Raw genomic sequence first — 22,622 nt, 5'->3', positions numbered from 1 at the left:
GAGCCCATCTGTCACTCAGGGGTGCCACTGTCGCACGACGGCTCCCGGTGGAGCCCGGGCTCCGCCCCCGCGCCCATGTGATGCGTCTCGCGGGCGGAGCGCGAGGGCGGGGTTTACAGGCGGACCCATATGTGGTGTGAATCATCGGTGCCGCCGTTTTCAGTCTCGGGTCTGTGAAAGTCGTACTTCCCTGACGGTTTGCTTTTCCCTCCCTCAGCGAATTCGGGGTCCCTCCAGGGCCCCCAGACGCCCCAGTCCACGGGCAGCGGCTCCATGGCCGAGTTGCCGGGTGACCTGAAGCCCCCCACGCCCGCCTCCACGCCCCACGGCCAGATGGCCCCCATGCAAGTTGGCAGGTGGGGGGGCGCTCTCTCTTCTGTCCCATAACAAACCTCCTCCTGTCAAAACTCTTACTCAGTACAGCCCTCCTGTCCCAAGGATGACCACATACACAGGAACAGCATATTAGCATTTATAAAAATAACATCATAATAATAATAATCCCTACTGTCTGGAATCCAATCTGAACCATGCCAACAATAATAATAATCATCATCATCATCCCTATCTAGACTTAATAATATAATATTATGTAATATAATATAATATAATAATATTATGTAATATAATGTGATATAATATAATATAATCCCTACAGTATCCTATCATGCCAGTGCCGGCCCACAGTTGGCTGTAGTGTCACCCAAAGATGGGCGAGTATCAGTTGGCCAGGATGATAGGGACTCCCACTGGATGATTAGGCACCCACAAGTCTGCCTGTTAAGTTGCACTCGAAGCACTCGTTTCTGACTCATGCCTGTGCAAGCCCAGCTTGTGAACTGCGCTGTAATAGGAGGCAGTGCTGGCTGTTGTGTGCTTCGTAGGAGTTACATGTGCTTGTCTGCACTCCAAAATGTATAACAAAGGTTGCAGTAATAAGCATTGATATATACAGTATATACACAGATACATGATTGTGTAATCCAAAATTGGGGAGAAAAAGGGGGAAAGACCATACAATAATACTAATAATAATAATAATAATAATAATAATAATCATCATCATCACTTGTACTTTCAACTCTGAGGCATAAAAACAAAGAATGACTGCGGAATTCATTAAGATTCAAATCAATAACCAGGTGGGGTTATCAATTATTCAAATGGTCCCTGACCAAAACACTGTCCTGCAGTCTCTCAGCATGCATGAGGGAACCTTTATTAATATCAATTACTCCTCTTTTCATCGTCACAGTTACCAGGTACATAATTGCAGATAAATGGGTTGAAAAATGTTGTGTGACAGTGAGCATGCAAATTCTGAATGCTGGTAAATTGGTGTATTAAAGTAATTAGGTAAAATCGGGGTACTCACAGTTAATTAAACATTCTGTACTAAAAGACTTTTAATATGTCCATTAGCAACGAACTCAAGCTACTTTCTAAGACCTTGGTTTTATACTTGCAGCAATTCGGCAAATTTCTTCCTTATTGCTTTGAAAAGACAAAGAAATTCACTTTGTGATAGTGTGTATTGTGTCTCTGTATGCTTATTTATGTGTGTGCATTTGTGTGTGTGTTTATGCAGAAGTGTGTGTGTTCGTCTGTGTCTGTTTGTGTTTGTGGTGTGTGTGTGTGTGTGTGTGTGTGCACGTGTGCATGCAAGTGTGTTTGTATGTGTGGTGTGTGTGTATTTGTGGTATGTGTGTGCATGTGCGTATGCAAGTTTATTTGTGTGTGTGTCTGCATGTGTGTGTGTGTGTGTGTGTGCGTGTGCATGTGGGCGTGTGTGTGTGTGTGTGTGTGTGTGTGTGTGTGTGTGTGTGTCAGTATCTGTGTTTGTGTGTGCATGTGGACGCGTGTGTGCGCATGTCCGTTCTTCCTCTCTGACTGTGTTGGCTGGTTTGTGGCAGGAGCAGCTCGGTCAGTGTGCAGGACCCGTTCTCAGAGGTGAATGACCCTGCCTTCCAGAAGCGCGGCTCCCTGCCCCCTGGCGCCCCCTACCAGCCACCTGCCAACATACGCATGCAAGACCCTTTCGCTGGCATGAGGAAAGGTCAGTCCACCAGCCACTGGGGGGCAGTGTCCCTAATCTATCTCAAGACGCAGTGTTATGAACCTCCTCTCAGACCCCAAAATGTGCGTGTAATAGTTTGGCTAGACAAGATCTAAAAACGTGTATTTATGCAGTATGAATAGAACGTAAACAAAAATAAGTAAGACAGTTTCCACAATCCAAATGGGGAAAGAGGTGGACTCTCCCCAGCTGTAGGAAGCTGGTCTTTGTTTTACTCCAACACAGTTTTCAGGCCACCATACACACGCCTGCCACTATTTCTTTTTTCCATCTTAAAGCAGCAGTTCATTCATTGTTAAAAAGACAGGTATAAAAATGTAAAAACAAAATGCATGCAGCAGTGAAAATGACACTTGAAATGCATTTCAAACAAAAAAAGAGGGGAAACTATTCCTTAAAAAAAACTATACAGACTTGAGTATGGCATCAAGATGTCTATAAGAAGAGGACTCATTTTTCCACTCAAATGGAAAAGCAGTGGCTTCATTCACTGAGTTAGGTAGTCTCCTCTTAGACAACACTGCCCCCTCGTGGAGCAAAATTATTTAAAAACTATTGTTGCTTTGGGTTATTAGTGTTTAAATACGCTGTCACAAAAGAGGGTGTTATTCTGATATTTATCCATTTACTTGATTATAATATTTAACAGATGTGTATTTAAAGGATGAGTTCTCTTTTAAGTAAAGCAGAAGGCGCCTCTTCTGGATGCAAAACAGTTTGGCAGAAATGTTACAGATGGATTTAGATCATGCTCATGCTCTGAGTAACCATTCCTCCAGAAACCAGAAGGTTGCAAGTTCAGGTCCATTGAGTGGCCTGTGGTCCACTTTAAGGAGTCTATGTTTTGGTGCTTTACCTGAACTGCTACCAGACACATTTTGCTGTTTACTTTCATTTGTGCCATTTGGCAGACACTCTTATGCTGTAAGTACACTGTAAATAGTAAAGTTCAGAATATTTGCACTTCCTTGACTAAATGTTTTAATTTTGAGCTTAACTTAGATTTTTTAATTCTGGGTTCAAGTTATGCCAACTAACGTTCATTAGTTCAGGAAACATTTCATTGTTAGAAAAGCTTAAAACTCAATTTTAAGTATTTGTAACAATGAAATTTAAGGTTTCTGAACAAAACAACGAATGAATTTTGGTTGGCATGACAACTTAAAAATCAAAGTTAAGCTCGGAACTAAAAACATTTAGTGCTGCGAGTTGCCTTGAAACGCTGAGTGTTCTGAACTGTGTTATTTACGGCGTATGAGGGGGCCAGTGTAACGTGTGCTTGTCGGGGTGGGGTGTGTCTCCTCCGCAGTGGTGAGTGGGGCAGAGCCCTACATGCCGGGCCCGATGCCCAACAGCGGGGCCCCGGACGTGTACGGCCGCCCCCCCTCGGCCGCCATGCCCGGCCTGGGGATGGGCCAGCGCCCCCAGTACCCCTACGGGCCCGGGTACGACAGGAGGTGAGCTCCTTTCTTCCATACTCTAGCAGCCGGCTTCACGTCTAAAGTGCCGCGGTATTTCAGTAAAACATTGGGTGGCCGTGTAGTATAATGGGTAAGGCACTGGTCTTGTAACCTAAAGGTCAAAGGTTCAATTCCCAGGTAGGACGCTGCCATTGTACCCTTGAGCAAGGTACTTAACCTGCGTTGCTTCAGTATATATCCAGCTGTATAAATGGATGCAATGTAAATGCAATATAAAAGTTTTGTAATAGTAGCATTTGCCCTGATCAGAGCATCTGCTAAATGCCTGTAATGTAATGTACCCATGCCGGCCGGCTGCCGTTCCTTTACATTGTTTCCTGTAGATAAATCGCCCTGCACAGGCCGCACCTGGATAGAGGCGGCCATTTGTTCTTACTGGACAGGGGCACTAAAATCTGACGCTTTAAGCCACAGAGCTGCCGGCTTTCTTTTCTACCTGGTAGTTAATTCGTTGATTAATGTCACTGATTGGGCTGAGATCCCACTCGCCTGGTGTGCTGCTGGGTTTAAATCAGTCTCTGAACACAGAGGAAGAATGATGACCGGCAGTACTGCTGGTCTTAACAGACAGATTTCAGTATCCCTGTTGCTTAGCGATGTTATTGATCTGCGTGTTTAGCATTATACACTGTTTCATTGGTGAAATCAGTGACCACTGCTTTACTTGCAGCAGCCTTTTTCAAATAAATTCTGAATGTATGAGTAAAATGGGTTTCGTCAGTCATCTTAATAATAGCACCTCTTATTCTTGCTATTTGGGGGTTCAAGTCCGGTTCTTGCTTTTTTTCTGCTACTCTGATAAAGTGTCTTTGTGACTGTTTTGAGTAAAAAGTGCTATACAAATAAAGTTGATTTGATCTGGGTCTTTACTGAACACCACTATAAATAAATGACAACCAGGTGCAGTTTGTGTGTAAAAGATGATGTCATGAATTCATGTCACACTAGGCCAGACCATGTGATGGGACTGGAGGGTAGCATGGTCCCCCCTGGGGCTCAGAGCAACATGGTACCTTCCAACAGTGACCCCAGCATGTACTCATCCAACAGATACCCCTCTCAGCAGAGGTGAGAAGTCTTGTGCCCCCCTGGAGATTCACATGCTGTGTTCAGCTGTGTGTGTGAGATGTGTCTACCGTATAGTGTGAGCCGTATAGTGTGTGTGTGTGTGTGTGTATATGTGTGAGACATAAAAGGTCCAGGAACTGTATGTATGTAACATAAGATGTGTATGTGTATCCTCTCTTCCTCAGGCACGAGGGATACAGTCAGCAGTATCCCAGCATGGGCTATGGAGCACACCCACCCGGGATGTTCCCCCAGCAACAGGTCAGGGATTTCGCTGCTTATAGACTCCACCCAAGTCTGAGAGGGCGTGGCTTAGGCACACAATTACCCATTTCTTCTGAGGAAATTGCTGAGTAGTGGTTCAGAGGCTGGATTTTTATTCTTATTTGTGTTTTGCAAAAGCATGTTTTTTTATGCAGTACTGCATATTTTTGTTGTTTGGTCCTGTCCACTTGGTGTGTACTAATTCTGACTGCTATAGTTGTTCAATGGAGGCCCTTATAGTCCCTCTGTCTCTGTCTTAATCTTTCTCTCTCTCTTTCTCTCACACACAGGGCTATAAGAGGCCGATGGAGGGGATGTATGGCCCCCCGCCAAAGCGGCAGGATGGGGGGGAGGGCTTTGGCCTGCAGTATGGAAGCCAGCAGCCCGAGGTGTATAACCAGTACGGCGGGGGGTACCCCGGGCCCGAACGGCGCCCCCTGCAGGGCCCCTACCCCTACCCCTACGGCCGAGAGCGCATGCAGGCCTCCGGACCGTCACCCCAGCAACCGCCCCCCCAGCTGGCCATGTCCCCCCAGATGATGGGCGGGCCCCCTGGCTCAGGGGAGGGGCCCCAGCCGGGCGCCTGGCCGCCGCGCACGGACATGCCCTACCCCTACCCCAGCAGACAGGGGGCGTCGGCCCAGGGGCCCCCGTACCCTGCCATGGGCCGGGGGGACGACATGGAGGCACGGACCAATCACGACGGGCCGTGGGCCCAGCGGCAGGCCGCCTTCCTCCCACCCCCCTCCAGCTCCATGCCCGCCATGACCACCCGGCCACTCCCCTCGTCCTATCAGACACCTCCTTCCATGCCAAACCACGCCCCCCGCGCCCCAAGCCCAGCCTCTTTCCAGAGATCCATGGAGGCGCACTTGTCGCCCAGTAAGGCGCCCTTTATGTCCTCCATGAAGATGCCCAAAATGGGCGTGGCTGTACCGGGGTCGCAGGGTGGCGGCCCTGCCGGTCACCCCCCATCTACCGCCAGCCAGGCCCAGGCCACAGCCCAAGACCTCAACTTCCCGCTGGGGTCGGTAGAGTGCACCATGCCCATCCTGAAACTGCGCCGCAAGATTACCTCAAAGGACACTGGTAGGACACTGCAACCACCTCCGCCAACAGCAACACATTTGCCTTACACATACCAGACTAATCCAGAAAGCTGTGTTACTTCCCAGGGAGTACATAGGTTAGAAATCTGTGTTATTTCCCTTGGATTGCATAGTTCAAAACACTGTGCTGTATCTAAGAGCACATACTCCCGAAAGCTTTTATTTCCCAGCATGCGTAGTCTAAAAAGCTGTGCTGTTTCCAGAGGAATGCATAGTCCATAAAACTGTGATTTCCCATTGAGTGTACAGTCTAGAAAGCTGTGTTACAGAGTGCATACTGCAGAAAGCAGTGTTATTTCTCATCAAGTTCATCGTCTGGAAAGAAAGCAGGGTTATTTCCCACAGAAATGTATGTTATAGAGTGCTCACTCCAACAAGCATTGCTATTTCTCATTGAGTGCATAGTCCAGGATGTTCCGTCAGTAGAAGGAGACCCTGGTTCAGTAATTTACTATTAAGGCAGCTCAGACCAGCACACTTCAGATCCCTCCCCTCACCTTCACGCCCTGCGGTCTCCATAGGAACACCAGAGGCGTGGCGAGTGATGATGTCACTGAAGTCAGGCCTGCTGGCAGAGAGCACCTGGGCACTGGACACCATTAGCGTCCTACTGTACGACAACAGCACTGTCTCCTCCTTCTGCCTAGCCCAGGTACACTATAGCTTTCTTCTTCCCAGCCCAAGTACAGTATAGCCTTCTACTGTTCCACCTAAGAACACTATAGCCTTCTACTACCCCACCCAAGAACACTATAGCCTTTGACTGCCCCACCCAGGTACTCTATAGCCTTCTACTGCTTAACCCAGGTACACTATAGCCTTCTACTGCCCCACCCAAGAACACTATAGCCTTCTACTGCTTAACCCAGGTACACTATAGCCTTCACTGCCCAGCCCAGATACACTATAGCATTCTTCTGCAATAGCTCAAATACACTATATTGTTCTTCTGCCCAGCCTAATTACAGGATAGCCTTCTATAGGCTCCTGTTTTTCAGTCCAGTGCTATCTTAAGATGCACTACTTTTTTAACAAGTCTCTTCCTATTGATGAAGCCAATAGTGGGTGACGCTACCACATTCTGTCTCACTGACTCATAACCAATCAAATATGTTGTATAAAAAAACAATGGTTGGTTGATAAAGGCATGGCTTGATAGCTCCACAGAGTTTGAGGTTCATGAAGCTGAATTTTCTCATACTTAGATTGTGCTGTTTCTCTGTGATCTGCACATTATACAGATCATAAAATCTTATCCAGAAACACACGCTCCTTAATTGATTCAGTGGTCTCTGAGAAACATCCAAGCAATATTCCCACCTGCGCCCACACTCCCTCACTCCCTCTCTCACATTCACTCCTACACCCGCTGTTCCCACTTGTTACATCAGCAGGGAATACATAGCCATTTACGCATTTCATTACTCTGTAGTTAAATAAGTGGTGTCTAAAAACAAGCTAGCACTTTCCCATTTCTGATGGTTACACAACTGTCTTAATTTGTAAGACTTTAGAACTCAAATCTTGCCCTCAAGGTCAGCAGAACTTCTGGTTTTCTCTTCCTGATAGGCCATAGTCCAATAATGTCGCTGATTGGCCAGAGATTACATTCAGCTGGTGCATCCGGTTTAAATTAGTCCCTGATTACAGATGAGGAATGAAAACCAGCAGTACTACTGACCCCAAGGGCTGGATTTGAGTATGCCTGGGCTGGGTAATCAGTGTACCAGTATAATCATCCAGGTCATTTGCCTGCTTGTATAACAGGGTTGTGCACTTCAGAGGAGGAGGAGGATTTAATGATGGATTAAATGGTTTTTCAGTTGCCTGGATTCCTGGAACTGCTGGTGGAGTATTTCAGGAGGTGCGTGATGGAGATCTTTGGGATCCTGGAGGAGTACGAGGTGGGAACAGTCGGCCAGAAGACCCTCCTTTGTGGCCCCGTCTTCCAAAACGAGACAGAGATGGAGTCAGAGGCTCCTCCCCTTGAAAGCACCCATGAGGCGGGGGTGGAGCCAACAGAGGAGCCTCTAGAAGCAGAGCCCAGGCAGGATAAATCCGACCCAGAGACAGTGGAGCCAGAGGTGAAAAAAGAGGAGTCCCAAGAGAACACTCCATCCTCTGTAGAGCAGGAGCCCACACTAAAACAGGCCAGCAAGTACGACCGGCTGCCCTTGAAGGTGGTGCCTGTGGACAGCCTGTTTGTAGAAGAGCAGTGGGAGGAGCCGAGCCAGGGGGAGGAGTTCACCAGCGGCCTGCTCCACTGGCAGGCAGGGGGAGGAGACTCCACCGCCCACATCCAGACCCACTTTGAGAGCAGGAGCGAACCGTACGAGAGAAGGGGGTCTCAAACACTCGAGGCGGATGGGCGAAACGAGCAAGGGACCGCGACAGAGGACGTGTCATGGACCCACTCGGGCGTGTTTTTGGACGGCAACCCCTTCTCTCTTCCTGCCGGCTCGTCCCTCGTCCCGCGGCTGGAGGAGGAGCCCCGGACGTGGGACGAGGCCCCGCTCTCCACCGCGGCACCCTGGCAGGACGCCCTGTCCCGGCGCTGCGTCTGCGTCTCCAACATCCTGCGCGGCCTGTCCTTCGTCCCCGGAAACGACGTCCAGATGTCGCAGCACGCCGGCCTGGTGCTGATCCTGGGCCGCCTGGTCCTGCTGCACCACCAGCACCCCGAGAGGAGCAGGGCTCCCCGCGCCTACGCGCAGGACCGCGACCGGGCCGGGGGCCGCAACGACGAACGAGACCGCGACCGCGCTGGGGGCCGCAAACACGAACAAGACCACGACCACGCCTGCGAACACGGTCACGAACACACCCGTAAGCAGGACCAGAACGACGAACACAACCACGAACACGAGCACAACCGCAAAGAGGACGAGGACCACAACCAAGAACACGCCGGAAAACACGAACAGCAAACCGACCACAACCACAAACACGATAGCGTCCCCGATCACGACCGGGACCGCGAACGCAGCCTGGCCTGCAGCAAGGACGAGTGGTGGTGGGACTGCCTTTCGACGCTGAGGGAGAACACCATGGTCACCCTGGCCAACATCTCGGGCCAGCTGGACCTGTCCCAGTACCCCGAGAGCATCTGCCTGCCCCTGCTGGACGGGCTGCTGCACTGGATGGTGTGCCCCTCGGCCCAGTCCCAGGACCCGTTTCCCAGGGCGGGGCCCCACTCCGCCCTCACCCCCCAGAGGCTGGTGCTGGAGTGCCTCTGCAAGCTGAGCGTGCAGGACGGCAACGTGGACCTGCTCCTGGCCACGCCCCCCCTCTCCCGGCAAGAGCGTCTGTACACCACGCTGCTGCGCTACGTGGCGGACCGGCGGAACCAGGTGTACCGGGAGATGGGGGTGGCCGTGCTGTCCAACCTGGCGCAGGGGGACGCGCTGGCGGCGCGCGGCATCGCCGTGCAGAAGGGCAGCGTGGGAACCCTGGTCAGCTTCCTGGAGGACTGCGTTGCCATGGCGCAGAGCCAGCGCGGGCCGGCGCCCTCCGAGCCGCCCAGCGTCAACATGATGTGCCGCGCGGCCAAAGCCCTGCTGGCCATGGCCCGGCTGGAGGAGAACCGCTCCGAGTTCGTCCTGTTCGAGGGCCGGCTGCTGGACGTCTCCATTTCCTCGGCGCTGAGTTCCGCGGTGACGGTCATCGTGTGCGAGGTGCTCTTTCAGATCAGCCGCTCCTGACAGGACCGCATTGGGGGCGGGGCTCAGCAGAACGTGGGCGAAGCCTGCGGCGTAATCTGCGGTTTTTATATTTTTATTTAAAAAGAGAAAATAGAAGCTTTTATATTCAAATATAAATAAATATATATATATATATATGTATATATCCTCTGCCCCGATAACAATTTTATTTAAAAATATTATCATTTGAATACAGATATTTAATACTTGCTGTTATCATGTGTTGGAAAAGAAAAGTATTTTCCTTTTTTCTAATTTGAATGTTTTGGACTTTGGACAGGAGTCCGTCCTTTTTAATGCTTTGGAGTTTCGTAAATGTTCATACTTGTATCTCTGTGTTTTTGTTTGGGAAAGCAGATTTATTTAAATTGTGAGAAATACTGTAGATAATCTTGCTACATTGAGAAGAAAGAAAACGATAATTTTAATCACGCAATGTAAATGTGTCCATCTAAAAATTCTGTGCAATAGCATTTAGTGCAAACAGTAGGTGGAAACGGAAAGGTGAATTTTATAAACTTGCAATACATGAATTTGGCCCCAAGTGGGCAGTGTCGTATAAGTCTCTTAGCAAAATGAAAAAACAAAACATTTTTATTTATTATTTATTATTTTTCTTACATTGACTTGCACCATCAGAGTGGCACCCTGAAACTTCCAGAAAGTAAGGATTTCCCTCCTACTTTTGTGTTTGTATTGCATTTTTTTCTTTTTCCTCCATATTTTGCCATTTTGGGCAATATGTATATAAACGTTGTACATTGGACATGACCCTATTTTTCCTCTTTACTTTGAGTTAGTCCTTTTTTATAAAATGGCAGTTATTAATTATTATAGTGATTATTGTTAATGTTATTATAAACATATTTGATCCAGCTGGAACACAAGGGGAGCTTAATGCAAAGGTTCATCTCTTCTCTGTTCTACAGCAGAGAGCTTGGCACAGCAGCCATTTTGTCAGGCAGGTGTGAATGTTCAGATGGTTCCTAGGAATGTTAACAAATAAATGAAGAACCAAACCCTTTTATTTTTGTCATCCAGTATTGCAAATGTGCATATTTGTTAATCAAGATAATAGTCAATAAAAAGGACAGTGACAAGAAAATACAAAGACAAGAAGATAATGTAAATTGTGTCTGTTCCTCTGCCTCAATGAATATCATTTATTCAGCATAAATCTTTATACTCAATGTTCCACATGTTAAGAATAAATGTACATTAAATCTTGTTAAGCACTGTGAGCCATGCTTTTTCCTGATTCCTCTGTTTACAGTGCATGAGATTGCGTATGTGTAAGCACACGTGTGTTAGTGTGTGTGTAAGCATGTGAATGGGCGTAAATCTGCGTTTGTGTATCAGTGAGTGTGTGGAAATGTGCTTGTAAGCCTATGTGTAAGTAACATAGACTTTATTGTCCCGAAGGAACAATAAATAGATTATCTTATCTTATCTCATAACATAATCTGCCTGTCTGTATATCAATTAGTCAGTCTATCCATTCATAAAACACTTTTTTATACTAGTGTTCTTAACAGAAGTGATGCCTCAGTGCTTTTTAAACCCAGAAAAGCTAGAGTGCACTTCAGCTGTGCTGTTTTTTGAAGTGAGTAAATATTTTAAATATCCATACAGTGAGTAAACCCTAAAAATGAGTGTTGAGATTACTGGTCGTGTGTGAGAACGTGTGTCATTTCTAACACACCTACATTTATAATACACTTTGTGCTAGTGTATAATTTCTTGCACCTAGTGCACCTTATGAACCCAAGCTCATGTTAAATTTTTAAAACACATTTGTGAATCTCAGGTTTTGAACTTGACTGAACTTGCTGATGTCAGTATGAAGGAAAAACAATCAGTTTAAACTCCGCTAAAAGTTGAGGAGCACATTGCAATCAGAACAGGGACCTCAATTCACTACACCGTACAGAACAGAGAATGCGGCAATATTATCTTCCTTCAGCAGTGGGAATATGGCACAGTGTTTCTGTTGGTCTCCAAAATCTAAATCAGGCTGAAGACAGTACAGTCCCTATAGGATAATTGTGCCAGTGTCCCTTTTAAATATGGGATAAAATATCTATTTGGGAAAAGGCCAAGCCAAGTTTTGGATGGGTTCCATGATGTTCTGGAACTAGTGTAGGCGAATAGCCTGTCAATCCAGTTCCTCAGAAAAACAGAACTCTTTAGAGGCAGAGGGTAGCTCTCGAGTGAATCCACAGATGGGCAGGCCTCCTGGTTTTTACGTCATTAGGGACATCGACGCGGTGATGTAACCGTGTGCTGTTTTCGGCTTTGGCCGGAGTCCTGCCGTTACGCATAAATGTGTGAGTTTATCCTTTTTTGTCACATATTCCGGTTGCTGAAAACAGGAGCACTTGCGTAAAAGTGTGTTCAGAGAGCGAACGCTTTAATGTGTGAAAACGGGTTTCTGGGTGAAAATTAAGGGTCCCTCTGGAAACCTGAGGGGGCGATTGTTCTCTCGAAAAAGCGCTTTTTATAGAGCCTCTCACATCTCTTAAATAGCACTTCATACCAGAGTGAGCATGAGTATTTTCCATAGACCTTCACATTGTGTATGAAAACAAATTTCTGGTCCTTCTACGCTCTACAGAATGACGTCTGTAACACGGAAAACAGTTTTCCGAATCCACCACACAGTCACACTCAAAAATAGATACTCCTCAGGCGTTCACACACACGTGTCCAACCAGGAAATTACTATCTCAGATAAAACCCTTCACATAGATTTAGTACATATCACACCGTATAAGAAGATAGTATGTAAAATTCCTGAACACTAAAGTACATTCTCAGAGTGAGGACGTGGGGCCCTATGATGGAGAAGGAAGTATTTCAGCGTAACAACGGAAATCGGACGTTTTGCTCCCTTGGTGATATCAGCACATTGGGGTTAATTTCACCTGTTTGCTTTGCCTCAAACTTCATTGTTGTCAGTTCTGTTAGAATTCATCCCTCCTGTTTTGGCATCACTACATGCATTACCGGTGGCTGATAAAACATTCAGGGTCAGTAGCTGTCTGGAATGGCCGCCACCCATTCCTGGTACCCAGCAGTGATATGACCTATAACCTCGCGTAACACACGGCCCTCTTCAGTTCAGCTCAATAGCTCTTTGTTTTACAAACCCATCTATACAGCTATTAGGAATGACCCAAAACTCAGCGTGGCCAGACTATGTAACCAGATGTAACACATATAAACTGAATTACCAGGGAAATTTGGAAAACGTTGACCGTTTTAGCTCCAGGAAGATGATACTGAGAAGAGATGTTTGTGTTGTTTTTTTGTACAACTCTGTGTGTGTGTGTGTGTGTGTGTTTGGGGGGATGTCCTTATCAAATGTGACTGGAAACAGATAGTTGAGTTCAAACTTCACTTTTCTCTTTGAAATATGAAGTTTGGTGTTACTGGTGGCACACTAGTAATCCAGAAATATATTTTCCCAACAAGAAGTAGATTAAATGTATTTAACTTGATGTGGGCACATTTTACAATGCTAAAAACACAACTGAACAGTTGCTTAAACTTTGAACAGGCCGTGGTAGTTTTATCAATGGCCCATTTTCCACATAGCACGCATGCATATAAACAATTTAAAAGGATCCTTTTACCTTCTGTACTACAATGGTAGGCATTCCACAGCATTACTCCTTTTTAGGCATGGACACACAATCACTCAACACTAGGTAGTACATAGAGAGCTTAACCTGCAATTCAGAGTTACTGAAGTGAAAAAGAACTGAAGGGCAGGTTGGGTCTGCTGTGTGCAGGTTAGTGAAGCATGGGGGGGGGGGGGGGGGTTGTAGTTGCTAAGGGCCTCAGTGAATCCCAGAGGGGTGTGAGAAATGCTGGAAGAAAAAAAGAAAAGACGAAAAGCAGAGGGGAAAGCCAAGCGAAGCTTACAGCTTAGTTCTAAGAAGTTTCTATCAGCAGGTACCATAGTTAGAATAAATACTTTTTAAATTTACTTTCAAGTCCAATACATAATTGGTTGGTATTATAGCTATGTCAGATTTAATATGAATTTTTAAATCCAATCTGTGCTCAAACTGTTGTACAGCAAAAAGATAACATGGAACACAAAAAAAAAAGAGATTTAGATAAACTTCTTTAAATTCTGTGCATTTTTTAAAGAGGATAACCCAAGTGTTTAGACTTACTGTGTGATCAGACAATTGCGTATCTGGAATGTGTCTGTTATAATGAAGAATTAAGGTACAGAATTTACATTTAGTAATTTCCGCAGGAAACGCGGAAAGCACTAACCTCTCGGGGTTGTTCCAGTATTGGCTACACCCTGGTAACAACCCGTAACCTGCCTGCTGTACTTCTCGTCACAGTTCACCTCTCAGTGTTATCCAAAATACATCAACAGCCTTACTCAAATGTTTTTGAGCAAACTGAGGTAGTAGCCAGGGTGATACGCCATTTGACTAATCAACACGCCTTATATTTGCAAAGTTGCGCATGCAAGGCGTGTTGCGTGTTATACTGGAAAATGTAGCCTAGTTTACTTACAAGTTGGGAAAAAATGTGTTTCATAAAATTGCTCCTCTTCACACGATCTACTACAATTCCCGTGATTCTATGCGCGACGGTATGCACTCGAATCTGAGGAGTTCTGTGTATTGTTTACCAGTTGCAATGAACATTGAGAACGTGAAGGTGGCGGAAGTGTGAATGCATACCTCGGAGAGCAATCAAAAGAAGGAGCATTTCAGTTTCGGCATTCAGACTAGGGATGGTGCAGTTCTTTGAAGCGAAGAAAAGGAAGACGTGGCGTAGCGCCCACTTTCAATATCGCAGCGAGTATTAGCTATATGTGCCGTTACACGGACACGAAGGCAGGCTGTAAGCGAGGTACAGAAGCGCATTGGAAGTGAACAGCAAGCAGCGAGCGAAAACGACCGTATTTCGTAGCGCAATTATGTGGACTGGCAGTGGCTAGCCAGTTTGATCTCAATATGCGAATGTAGTCTTTGGTATAACTACATATTTTAAATTATTATTTTTTTTATCTTCAAACTCCAAAAGTGAAAATGCTGCGCTTAACAGGCGCGTGCAACAAACCAGGATAACGAGTGGAATATAAAAATATAACCGCCCTAAAGCTGCGCTGAGCAACAAGGAGAGAAGAACATCGAAGGATTTCCATAAATGTCCGCTGGATCTTTCTATATACATGATGGTTTGCGACTTTGATTCACCAGAAAAGGCCAATCTTTCACGGGAAACGAACTTTGATTGTCTATAGCTGGTGCACAAGCTTGCCAACAAGCTGTTGTTCAGCGTAGCAATTTGCGATAGCTAGCTAGCCAACTCGGTAGGTATCCAGGGAGCTAGCTAGCAAGTTAACATACGATAGCGTAGCATATTTGGTTCAAGTAGCTAGCGTTAAACGAAACTTTGGAACTTGGCTACATGTTCTGAGATGAAGACAGCGTCGAAGTTGTAAAGCTAGCCTAATGTGCTAGCTAGGCTAGAGAGACAGCACGCAGCATCACTGGAATTTTGAAACAAGACCTTTTTTATTTGTGCTTCACTCTGGCCATACGAAATATACCTCACTTCACAGCTTCTAATTCTGTAAGAAATGCAGAGAACGCAAATTCAATGTGTGAAAACTACCAGTTTTTGGGAAAAAGTTGTTTGCCTGCTTGCTATTTAGCTAAACGTTAGCGACGTTACAATCTCCTCGCCAGTGTATCATTTCCACCCATTACGGGTTACCAGTTGGCTCAGTCCTGCCATGCAACAAGCTTGCTTCATGTGTTAGAAATAAAAAAAATACATTTTTTAACACGAATACATTTGCTACTGCTAGATAGTTTGATTTCTGCAAGTCTACAATGAATTGCGCTTACTCGATGGCACAACTTCAAGCTAGCTTGACATACCCCTTCGCAGGACAGTTATGAAGAATTTGCTAGAAATGCTTCCAGTTAGCTAACGCTTGCTAACCTTACTTAAACTGACTCAGCCATCCGCATGTGTGGTTTTTTTGCAGCGGATTCTTTGGATTGTTGTGGTGTGCCTTTTGTTGCTTGATGCATCTCGGCGTGGCTGACCCCATGAGAGACTGCGAGTACAGCCAAATCAGCACGCGCAGCTCGACACCCATGGAGTCCCCGCACAAGAAGCGCAGCGCGAGGCGGAAATGGGAAGCCTTCCCGGGCCGGAATAAATTCTACTGCGATGGGAGGATTATGATGGCTAGACAGACTGGTGTCTTCTACCTCACCCTGGTCCTCATCGTGGTCACCAGTGGACTGTTCTTCGCTTTCGAGTAAGTGTTTTGATTGTAACGTAATCCTGTTGCTAAGCCTGTCTTGGAATGTCAGGTCAACTACTCCCGCCCTGACGTTTCGGCGCCCCCGATGACAACTATTTGACGATCGTTTCGGTTCGTGTCAACTTGTGCCCTGTTCGAAAGCATCTGACCGTGTTCCACCACCCCGCTACACAGGCGTTGTGTGCACTCTTTTTCGATCTGTATCCATGTGTGAAGCCAGATGATGGGTTATTGGAGAAACTCCCCATTGACTCCATTTCAGTGTTACTCTTGACATGAGCCCCGAATCCTGCTGACACGATGGCCATTATTCATTTTTGGGGAAGGTTGCGTTTTGTGTTTTTTATGCAACTATGCCAGGGGACAAATAGTAACTTTCAAGATGACAGTAACTTTTCCAAGATTGCGTAATTTAAGATGTAATCCCGTGACCCTGGCCTGGTGGGTCGTAAGTGGGAGAGCCTGTTTCTCTGCTATTACTAAAATGACCTTTACTCAATGGAACTATTGCTTTTGGTTACATAATACAGCTTTGCCCTGAATGTATCATTTTCCATGTCAGTTGGCCCCCACAAATACGGACCTCTTCTGCATTTGTTCAACAGATAATATCATGCATAAATAAAATACAGCAGAACCTTTCATGAAACTTAGCAGTGTGGTAACATTGTGAAAATGAGAAGAGAGAACTTGGCACTAGCCCCCAGCCAAATGCTGGTGAATTGTATCTGTGGCTGGTACATTTGTCTATTCTGCCAGCCACTTTGGCAAGTAACCACCTGTCACTCAGAGGACCTGTTCTTTTCTAAATATCTACTTGTCTGGTAAAATTGGTTGGTTAATTTTTACCAACCACTGTGGCCAGTGGTTTAAAAAAAAAGTTTGTTTCTTGTCTTGGAAAAAGAGCCTCTTCTCATTCCCCAGTAAAGTCTGGGTGGGCAGCATATTTTAGGTCTGTTGTGGTTCTAGATGGTTCTGTTGACCCCAGTATCATTGGTCCACTTGGATTTTGGCTGTTTTCAGAGGTTCTGCCTCCGGATCTCCTGTGCTTGTTTCAGTATCTTGTCATACCTTCTGTTCTTGCTGACATTAATAGGGGGTTTATTTCTTGTCAAATGGCTTTTTGTTTTGCTCTCATCATTAGTTTCTCAATGATGCTGTTGCTAGGATATGTCAGGTTGTTTGCAGGCAGCCGTTTGGGAAGACAGACATGGGACGAGGGCTTTGACCTTCACTTCTCAGTTTATATAAACATATATATACCCATTACAGTATATAATATATATATATATATATTGTATTTGAGGTTGGCCTTTCCTTATTGTCTTTTCTTTTTGTCTTAACTGTAGCATCATTGGGCTCGCTCTGGACTACAGGCATTTGGCAGGCACTCTTATCTACATGTCATTTACATTGCAACCATTTATACACCTGGATATATACTGAAGCTCCTGACGTTTTCTCCAGTTGAGTAGGATTCTGGGAGGTGTTTGTGTGTCAGTACCAGTTGAAAATTCCCCTGAAGTGTTCCCCAAAAGACTCTGTAGGAATGCAGTACACTGCACGTAGGCAGTAACCGGGCAGAGTCTAAGCCTTTGCATGGGGTGTACGTGGAACCCAGCCTGGTCACCTTGAAGCGTTCCAAGTTGGTTATCTTTATCAGTGTGTAACAGATTGCTCGCCCCCAGCCGCATAGGGTGGCAGACCGGCTCCGGATGTTCACAGGAAGTGTCGTGTTTCTAGGGCTGTGTGACTTGCAGCTCCTTACGCTGGAGAGGCGGCGACAGAACACCCACCTGCAGCACTTCCTGTCTGACCCGAGTTGCTTCTGTCGTGTTGGCCGCTGTTCATGCGCGTGAGCTCGAACCGTGCTGTGCGGTCAGCGAGCTGTGAGGTCATTACGTGGTGTGGTCACTGTGTGGTGCAGTTGCCTCGCTGTGATTCGCGGATTAATCGCGGTCAAACATCTTCCAGCTTTGTTAGCACAGACAATATTAAATCCGGTCCTCTTGGTAGAAGGTGGTGACATTAAATCTGTGATTCTGTGATGTCAGGCCTAGTCCAGGGAGCCCTGTGTTTGCATTGCCCTGTTGTTTCAGTGACGTACACTGTTTACCACAGAGACTGCACGCATTCCTCTAAAGCCATGGCATTGCACTATCTCTGTAGTTACAGTGAAGCTGGCTGTGAGTGAGCGTGAGTGTCTAACAGTGTAAATCTGGTTATACTTCCCTGCTGTGTCCTTTAATCCTATCCCAGCAGCCTTTGCTCCTACTGCACAGGGCAGCTCTTAAAGAGAGATGCGTTTACATTATTTACAATCAGAGTAGCTTTTAAAGGGAGATTAGGAGTTTTACATTATTTACACACCAGGCCGCACTTTAGAAATAGTTCAGTAGATATCAGTACTAGTAGGGGCTGTTCATTATCCCAAAAATGGCTTTTGAATATTATTTTGTTGAAAATGTAACCATTTGAATATATTTAAAAACATATTTACCAGACCCGGGTCAAATAAAGGAGCTTTTCAAATAGTTTTCATTTAAAATACTTGTTTCACATGTTTCGGTTATCCGGCTAACTCAGAAATCCTGCTTTGTGAAATACCCCCCTGCTTGAGTGCACTGGTTTGGAGTGTTTGGAGCGGTGTTATTGGAAAGCTGTATTTTGTGATGCTTATTTGCCCGCCTTAATTTTGTTTGGCACCAAATGTGCAAAAAATGGTGTGCGTTCAGAGATGCTCTTCTGCATACCTCGGTTGTAACGAGTGGCTATTTGAGTTACTGTTGCCTTTCTATCAGCTCAAACCAGTCTGGCCATTCTCCTCTGACCTCTGCCATGAACAAGGCATTTTCGCCCAGAGAACTGGCGCTCACTGGATATTTTCTCTTTTTCGGAGCATTCTCTGTAAACCCTAGAGATGGTTGCGCGTGAAAATCCCAGCAGTTTCTGAAATACTCAATACCAGCCCGTCTGACACCAACAACCATGCCACATTCAAAGTTACTTAAATCACCTTTCTTCTCTATTCTGATGCTTGGTTTGAACTTCAGCAGATCGTCTTGACCATGTCTACATGCCTAAATGCATTGAGTTGCTGCCACGTGATTGGCTGATTAGATATTTGCGTTAACGGGTGCAGTTTGCAGCTGAACAGGTAGACCTAATGAAGTGGCCGGTGAGTGTATATTTTTGAGCCTGTTTTCAGTGCTGCTCTCCTGTAGGATGTTTTAGGAACCTGCAGCATGTTACATAAACGTAAATCTCAGTTTTTTAAAAAGCCTGCCGGTAAGATTTTCTTCTGTTTCCTAAACCACAAACTACAACTCTGGATGCAGAGTTTAACGGATATGAAGCTTATCTGCTTTGCTCAGATTCAAATGAAAAGTTATAAAGATACGTTGTGATTGATTCCTGTGCGCTCATCCAGACACCAGGACCACAGGGAGAGCTTTGTTGCCTGTGTGGTGCAGTACAGCAGTCTGGTTGTTTTGATGAGGAACCGTTCATTTCATGTTCGGCTGCTCTGTCTAAATGACATGAACCTCCATTTTTAATGGGGGGGGGGGTTGAGGATCAAACACTACGAAGATCAGTAGCTTTTGTTTCCTTTGAAGCTGTTGGAAGTGCTCTCAAACACGTTATTAAGAGGGGTGTGCCGCTGGAGTGTGTTTGTATTCAAGCAGTATGAAGTGTCTCTTTACAGAAGTGTGTTTACGTGTCCGGGGAGTATTCAACAACATGCGGTGTGTCGGTTTCAAGGCCACCTGGCGTACAAGTCTGTATTCTACAGCTTGAATTCTGTGTGTGTAAATCTGGATAGCATGGATTGTGTGTCTGTGTTCATCTGTGTGTGTGTGTGTGTGTGTGTGTGTGTGTGTGTGTGTGTTTATGTATGCGTGTGTGTCTGTGTGTGTTAGGGCCGGCTGTCTAAAAATATACGAATGTCATGTGTGAAATTATGATATACAATACCATTAGCTATAGGCTACCTTTACTGGTGTTACCGCCCATTATTTACTTCTGTTGAGTTTTAAGGTTAGCCAACACTCTACAGCACTGTCTGCTTCAGTCTTTCATTTTTAGAAATAGACTGTTTCCTAAATTTTGTTTTTAATTTTTTAAATTTATTGACGGATTCATGTTGTGTAATATTGAGCCTATGTAACTTTTTAGCGCCTGAACCTCCAAATATTCTTCCCATCTGTCGCAGCGCGGTCGTGCAACAAACTCTGAGGTTTGCACGTTATCAGCAGGCTGTGGGTATTACGATAAACGGTCTACCATTTTGACATTATTTCTGAAGGCCCATTGTTTGTTCTCTCAGTGTTGGCGGTTTTGTTGGCCTCACTGCCAAATGTTACGCACGCCACGGTCATTAACCTGATTATTGCACACATTTGTGTGAAGCAATTGGACAAAAAGAAAAGACCTTTCAAATGCCTCCAGGAATGAGTAATGTTGCAAAAGTCCCGAAACGCCTAAATAACAATGTTTGAGTGAGCGGGAGACAAACAGCGAGAGGCCTTCTCGACTTTTTGACGGCTGTGACGCTGCAGAATGTGTCCCTCCTGTTTTTTTTGTTGTTGTTGTTGCCATGCCTAACTTGCCTGCTATGCTTACCTTGAACAGGTGATTGTAAAGGAATGCATTGGCTCTGTTGTGCACTCTGGTATGTGGGAATATTCTGCTTAATGCGGGTGGAAGCAAACTTAGCGCAGTAGACAGCATCTCGGAATCGCGGTATCCAGCTCCCATCGTGATAGCTGTCTATTGTCTATGTACGATACAGCCCTGTGTGTGTGTGTGTGTGTGTGGACACCCTGGGTTTTGTGTCTGTATTCAGTGGTTTGTGTGTGTTTGTGTGCTTGTGTGTGGGGACACCCGGGGATATGTCTGTATTCAGCTGTGCGTGGGCTCCCTGGGGTATGTGTCTGTATCCAGCAGTGTGTGTGTGTGTGTCTGTCTGTGTCTGTCTGTGTGTGTGTGTGTGTGTGTGTGTGTGTGTGTCTGTGTTCCAGGGCACCCTGGAGTGCTTGTTTGTATTCTGCGGTGTGGAGCGTGCGAAGGGGTTTGGTCTGTTTTCTCTGGGGGTGTAAAGGGGCAGACAGAGGACCTGTAATTTATTCACTCTCTCCCCTCCTTCACCCCCCAGTGTTCTGTAATAGCCAGGATTTCTGGACCTTAATAAAGGCAGTTAGCCTTGGCTACGCGCCTCACTGAATCCTGGCCAGTTTTTAAGCGTGTAAAGGACCGTGCGCACTGCATCCTCAAAAGGGGAGCTTTGGCACTTCACTGAGCCTTGGCTGTATAAAGAGACCTGGCTGCTCTGTTCAACACTGACTGAGATTACTGTACACTGTCCCAAATATCGGCCGCGTTGAGAAACGAGGAGCCGTCCACTCCTAAAGATGAAAGGGGACACCGAATGGAACGAAAAATGTGCTCCGTTCAGCAACCTTTCGGACCGTCTGTTGACCCTCAGGCGTAGAGAAGAGCTCTCATTGTTTGTGTTGGTTTCGCTGGGTGACTGAGGCCACACACTCACACAGACACACACACACACAGCACTGGTGAAACACGTTTTTCCTGCTGCCAACTAAAACACAGACGGAATGTTAACCGAAGCAGTCTAGCATACACTGCCCCTCTCTCAGACAGGGCAGCACCACAGGTAGAGAGGGAAGTGCAGAGGGATTCTTTTCTTTAAATATAATCTTCCATTATGTAAATTGGGATGTGAGAGAAGGTGCAAAGTGATAGACAGGGGTAGAGAGAGTCTAAATCTCACCGATTTCTTCCTTGTATTCCTTCCCCATTTGTTGAGTTTTTGATGGTGTACAGTGCGTCTACTGTTTAATACAATGACGAATACAGCTTCTGGTGAGGAGGAGGAGGAGGAGGAGGACTGGTGGAGCGAGGGAGGGAGTGAGGGAGGCAAAGAATGGACAGACTGAGGGGAAGAGCAGCAGATTGGTAAAGGAGGGCGTGCGTCGTGAGCGTCGGTTCTGAAAGGCGTCGGTTGCGCGTGGGGGGGCGGGTCGCGGGTTCCCGTGCCCGATGAAGTTCAGCAGCTGTTTGAGAGGAGCGTCGCGCTGGCGCGGAGCCAAGCTTCGAGTCCCTGCAGGGGTCTGGCAGACAAAGTCGCCTTCGTTCATCGTGCTGCTTTCAGAGTAGGGGGGTGCGTGCGTTTCAGCGCAAGATGTCAGATCCCGGGTGGACTCCTGAAATGACGGGCACAAAGAGAAGCCCAGAGTCTCAGCTCCTGTCTGTTCCAATGTGTGTCTGCCTGCACGCCTATTCCTCTGGCAGGATCACGTCTCTCTACCTCTCTTTCTCCCCCCCCATCTGTCTGTCTCTCACTCTTATCTCCTTGTTCCTCTCTCGCTCTCTATTTCTGTCTTTTGCCATCTGTCTTCTCTCTCTGTCCTTTCTATCCTTCTTGTTCTCTCTCCTTTCTGTTTCTCATTCTCAACCTTTCTCTCTCGCTCTGTCTGTCTTTCTCCTTTTCTCTGTCTCTCTGTCTGCCCGTCTCACTCTGTCTGTCTCTTCCTGTCGCTCTAATCTCTTTCTGGTTCTGCTTCTCAACACTCTGAATTGTATTTC

General features: G+C 46.2%; 2 protein-coding genes across 5 annotated transcripts in view; both read left to right on the top strand.

Annotated features, from left to right (window-relative positions):
• Positions 1–10,941, top strand: part of LOC118208719 (AT-rich interactive domain-containing protein 1B-like) — a 118,869-nt gene extending 107,928 nt beyond the window's left edge. Inside the window, exons 15-22 of the mRNA XM_035383653.1 lie at positions 218–356; positions 1,914–2,056; positions 3,387–3,534; positions 4,507–4,626; positions 4,812–4,887; positions 5,181–5,979; positions 6,521–6,651; positions 7,823–10,941. Of these exons, the coding sequence (XP_035239544.1) occupies positions 218–356; positions 1,914–2,056; positions 3,387–3,534; positions 4,507–4,626; positions 4,812–4,887; positions 5,181–5,979; positions 6,521–6,651; positions 7,823–9,700 (3,434 nt within the window). The 3' untranslated portion in view covers positions 9,701–10,941. The remainder of the gene's footprint in view (positions 1–217; positions 357–1,913; positions 2,057–3,386; positions 3,535–4,506; positions 4,627–4,811; positions 4,888–5,180; positions 5,980–6,520; positions 6,652–7,822) is intronic.
• Positions 10,942–14,340: 3,399 nt separating this feature from the next.
• Positions 14,341–22,622, top strand: part of LOC118237460 (probable palmitoyltransferase ZDHHC14) — a 36,767-nt gene continuing 28,485 nt past the window's right edge. For 2 of the 4 annotated variants that reach the window (XM_035436195.1, XM_035436203.1), the window contains exon 1: positions 15,772–16,010. In XM_035436195.1, coding sequence (XP_035292086.1) covers positions 15,772–16,010 — 239 coding nt within the window. Of the gene's footprint in view, positions 15,311–15,731; positions 16,011–22,622 lie in introns of those variants that run through there. The other 2 variants (XM_035436190.1, XM_035436184.1) reach the window with 2 other exon arrangements.

The sequence above is a fragment of the Anguilla anguilla genome, chromosome 1 (assembly GCF_013347855.1).
Source record: "Anguilla anguilla isolate fAngAng1 chromosome 1, fAngAng1.pri, whole genome shotgun sequence".
Taxonomy (NCBI): Eukaryota; Metazoa; Chordata; class Actinopteri; order Anguilliformes; family Anguillidae; genus Anguilla; species Anguilla anguilla.
Note: the sequence above shows the minus strand (reverse complement) of the source record. Positions and strands in the feature narration are given on the sequence as shown.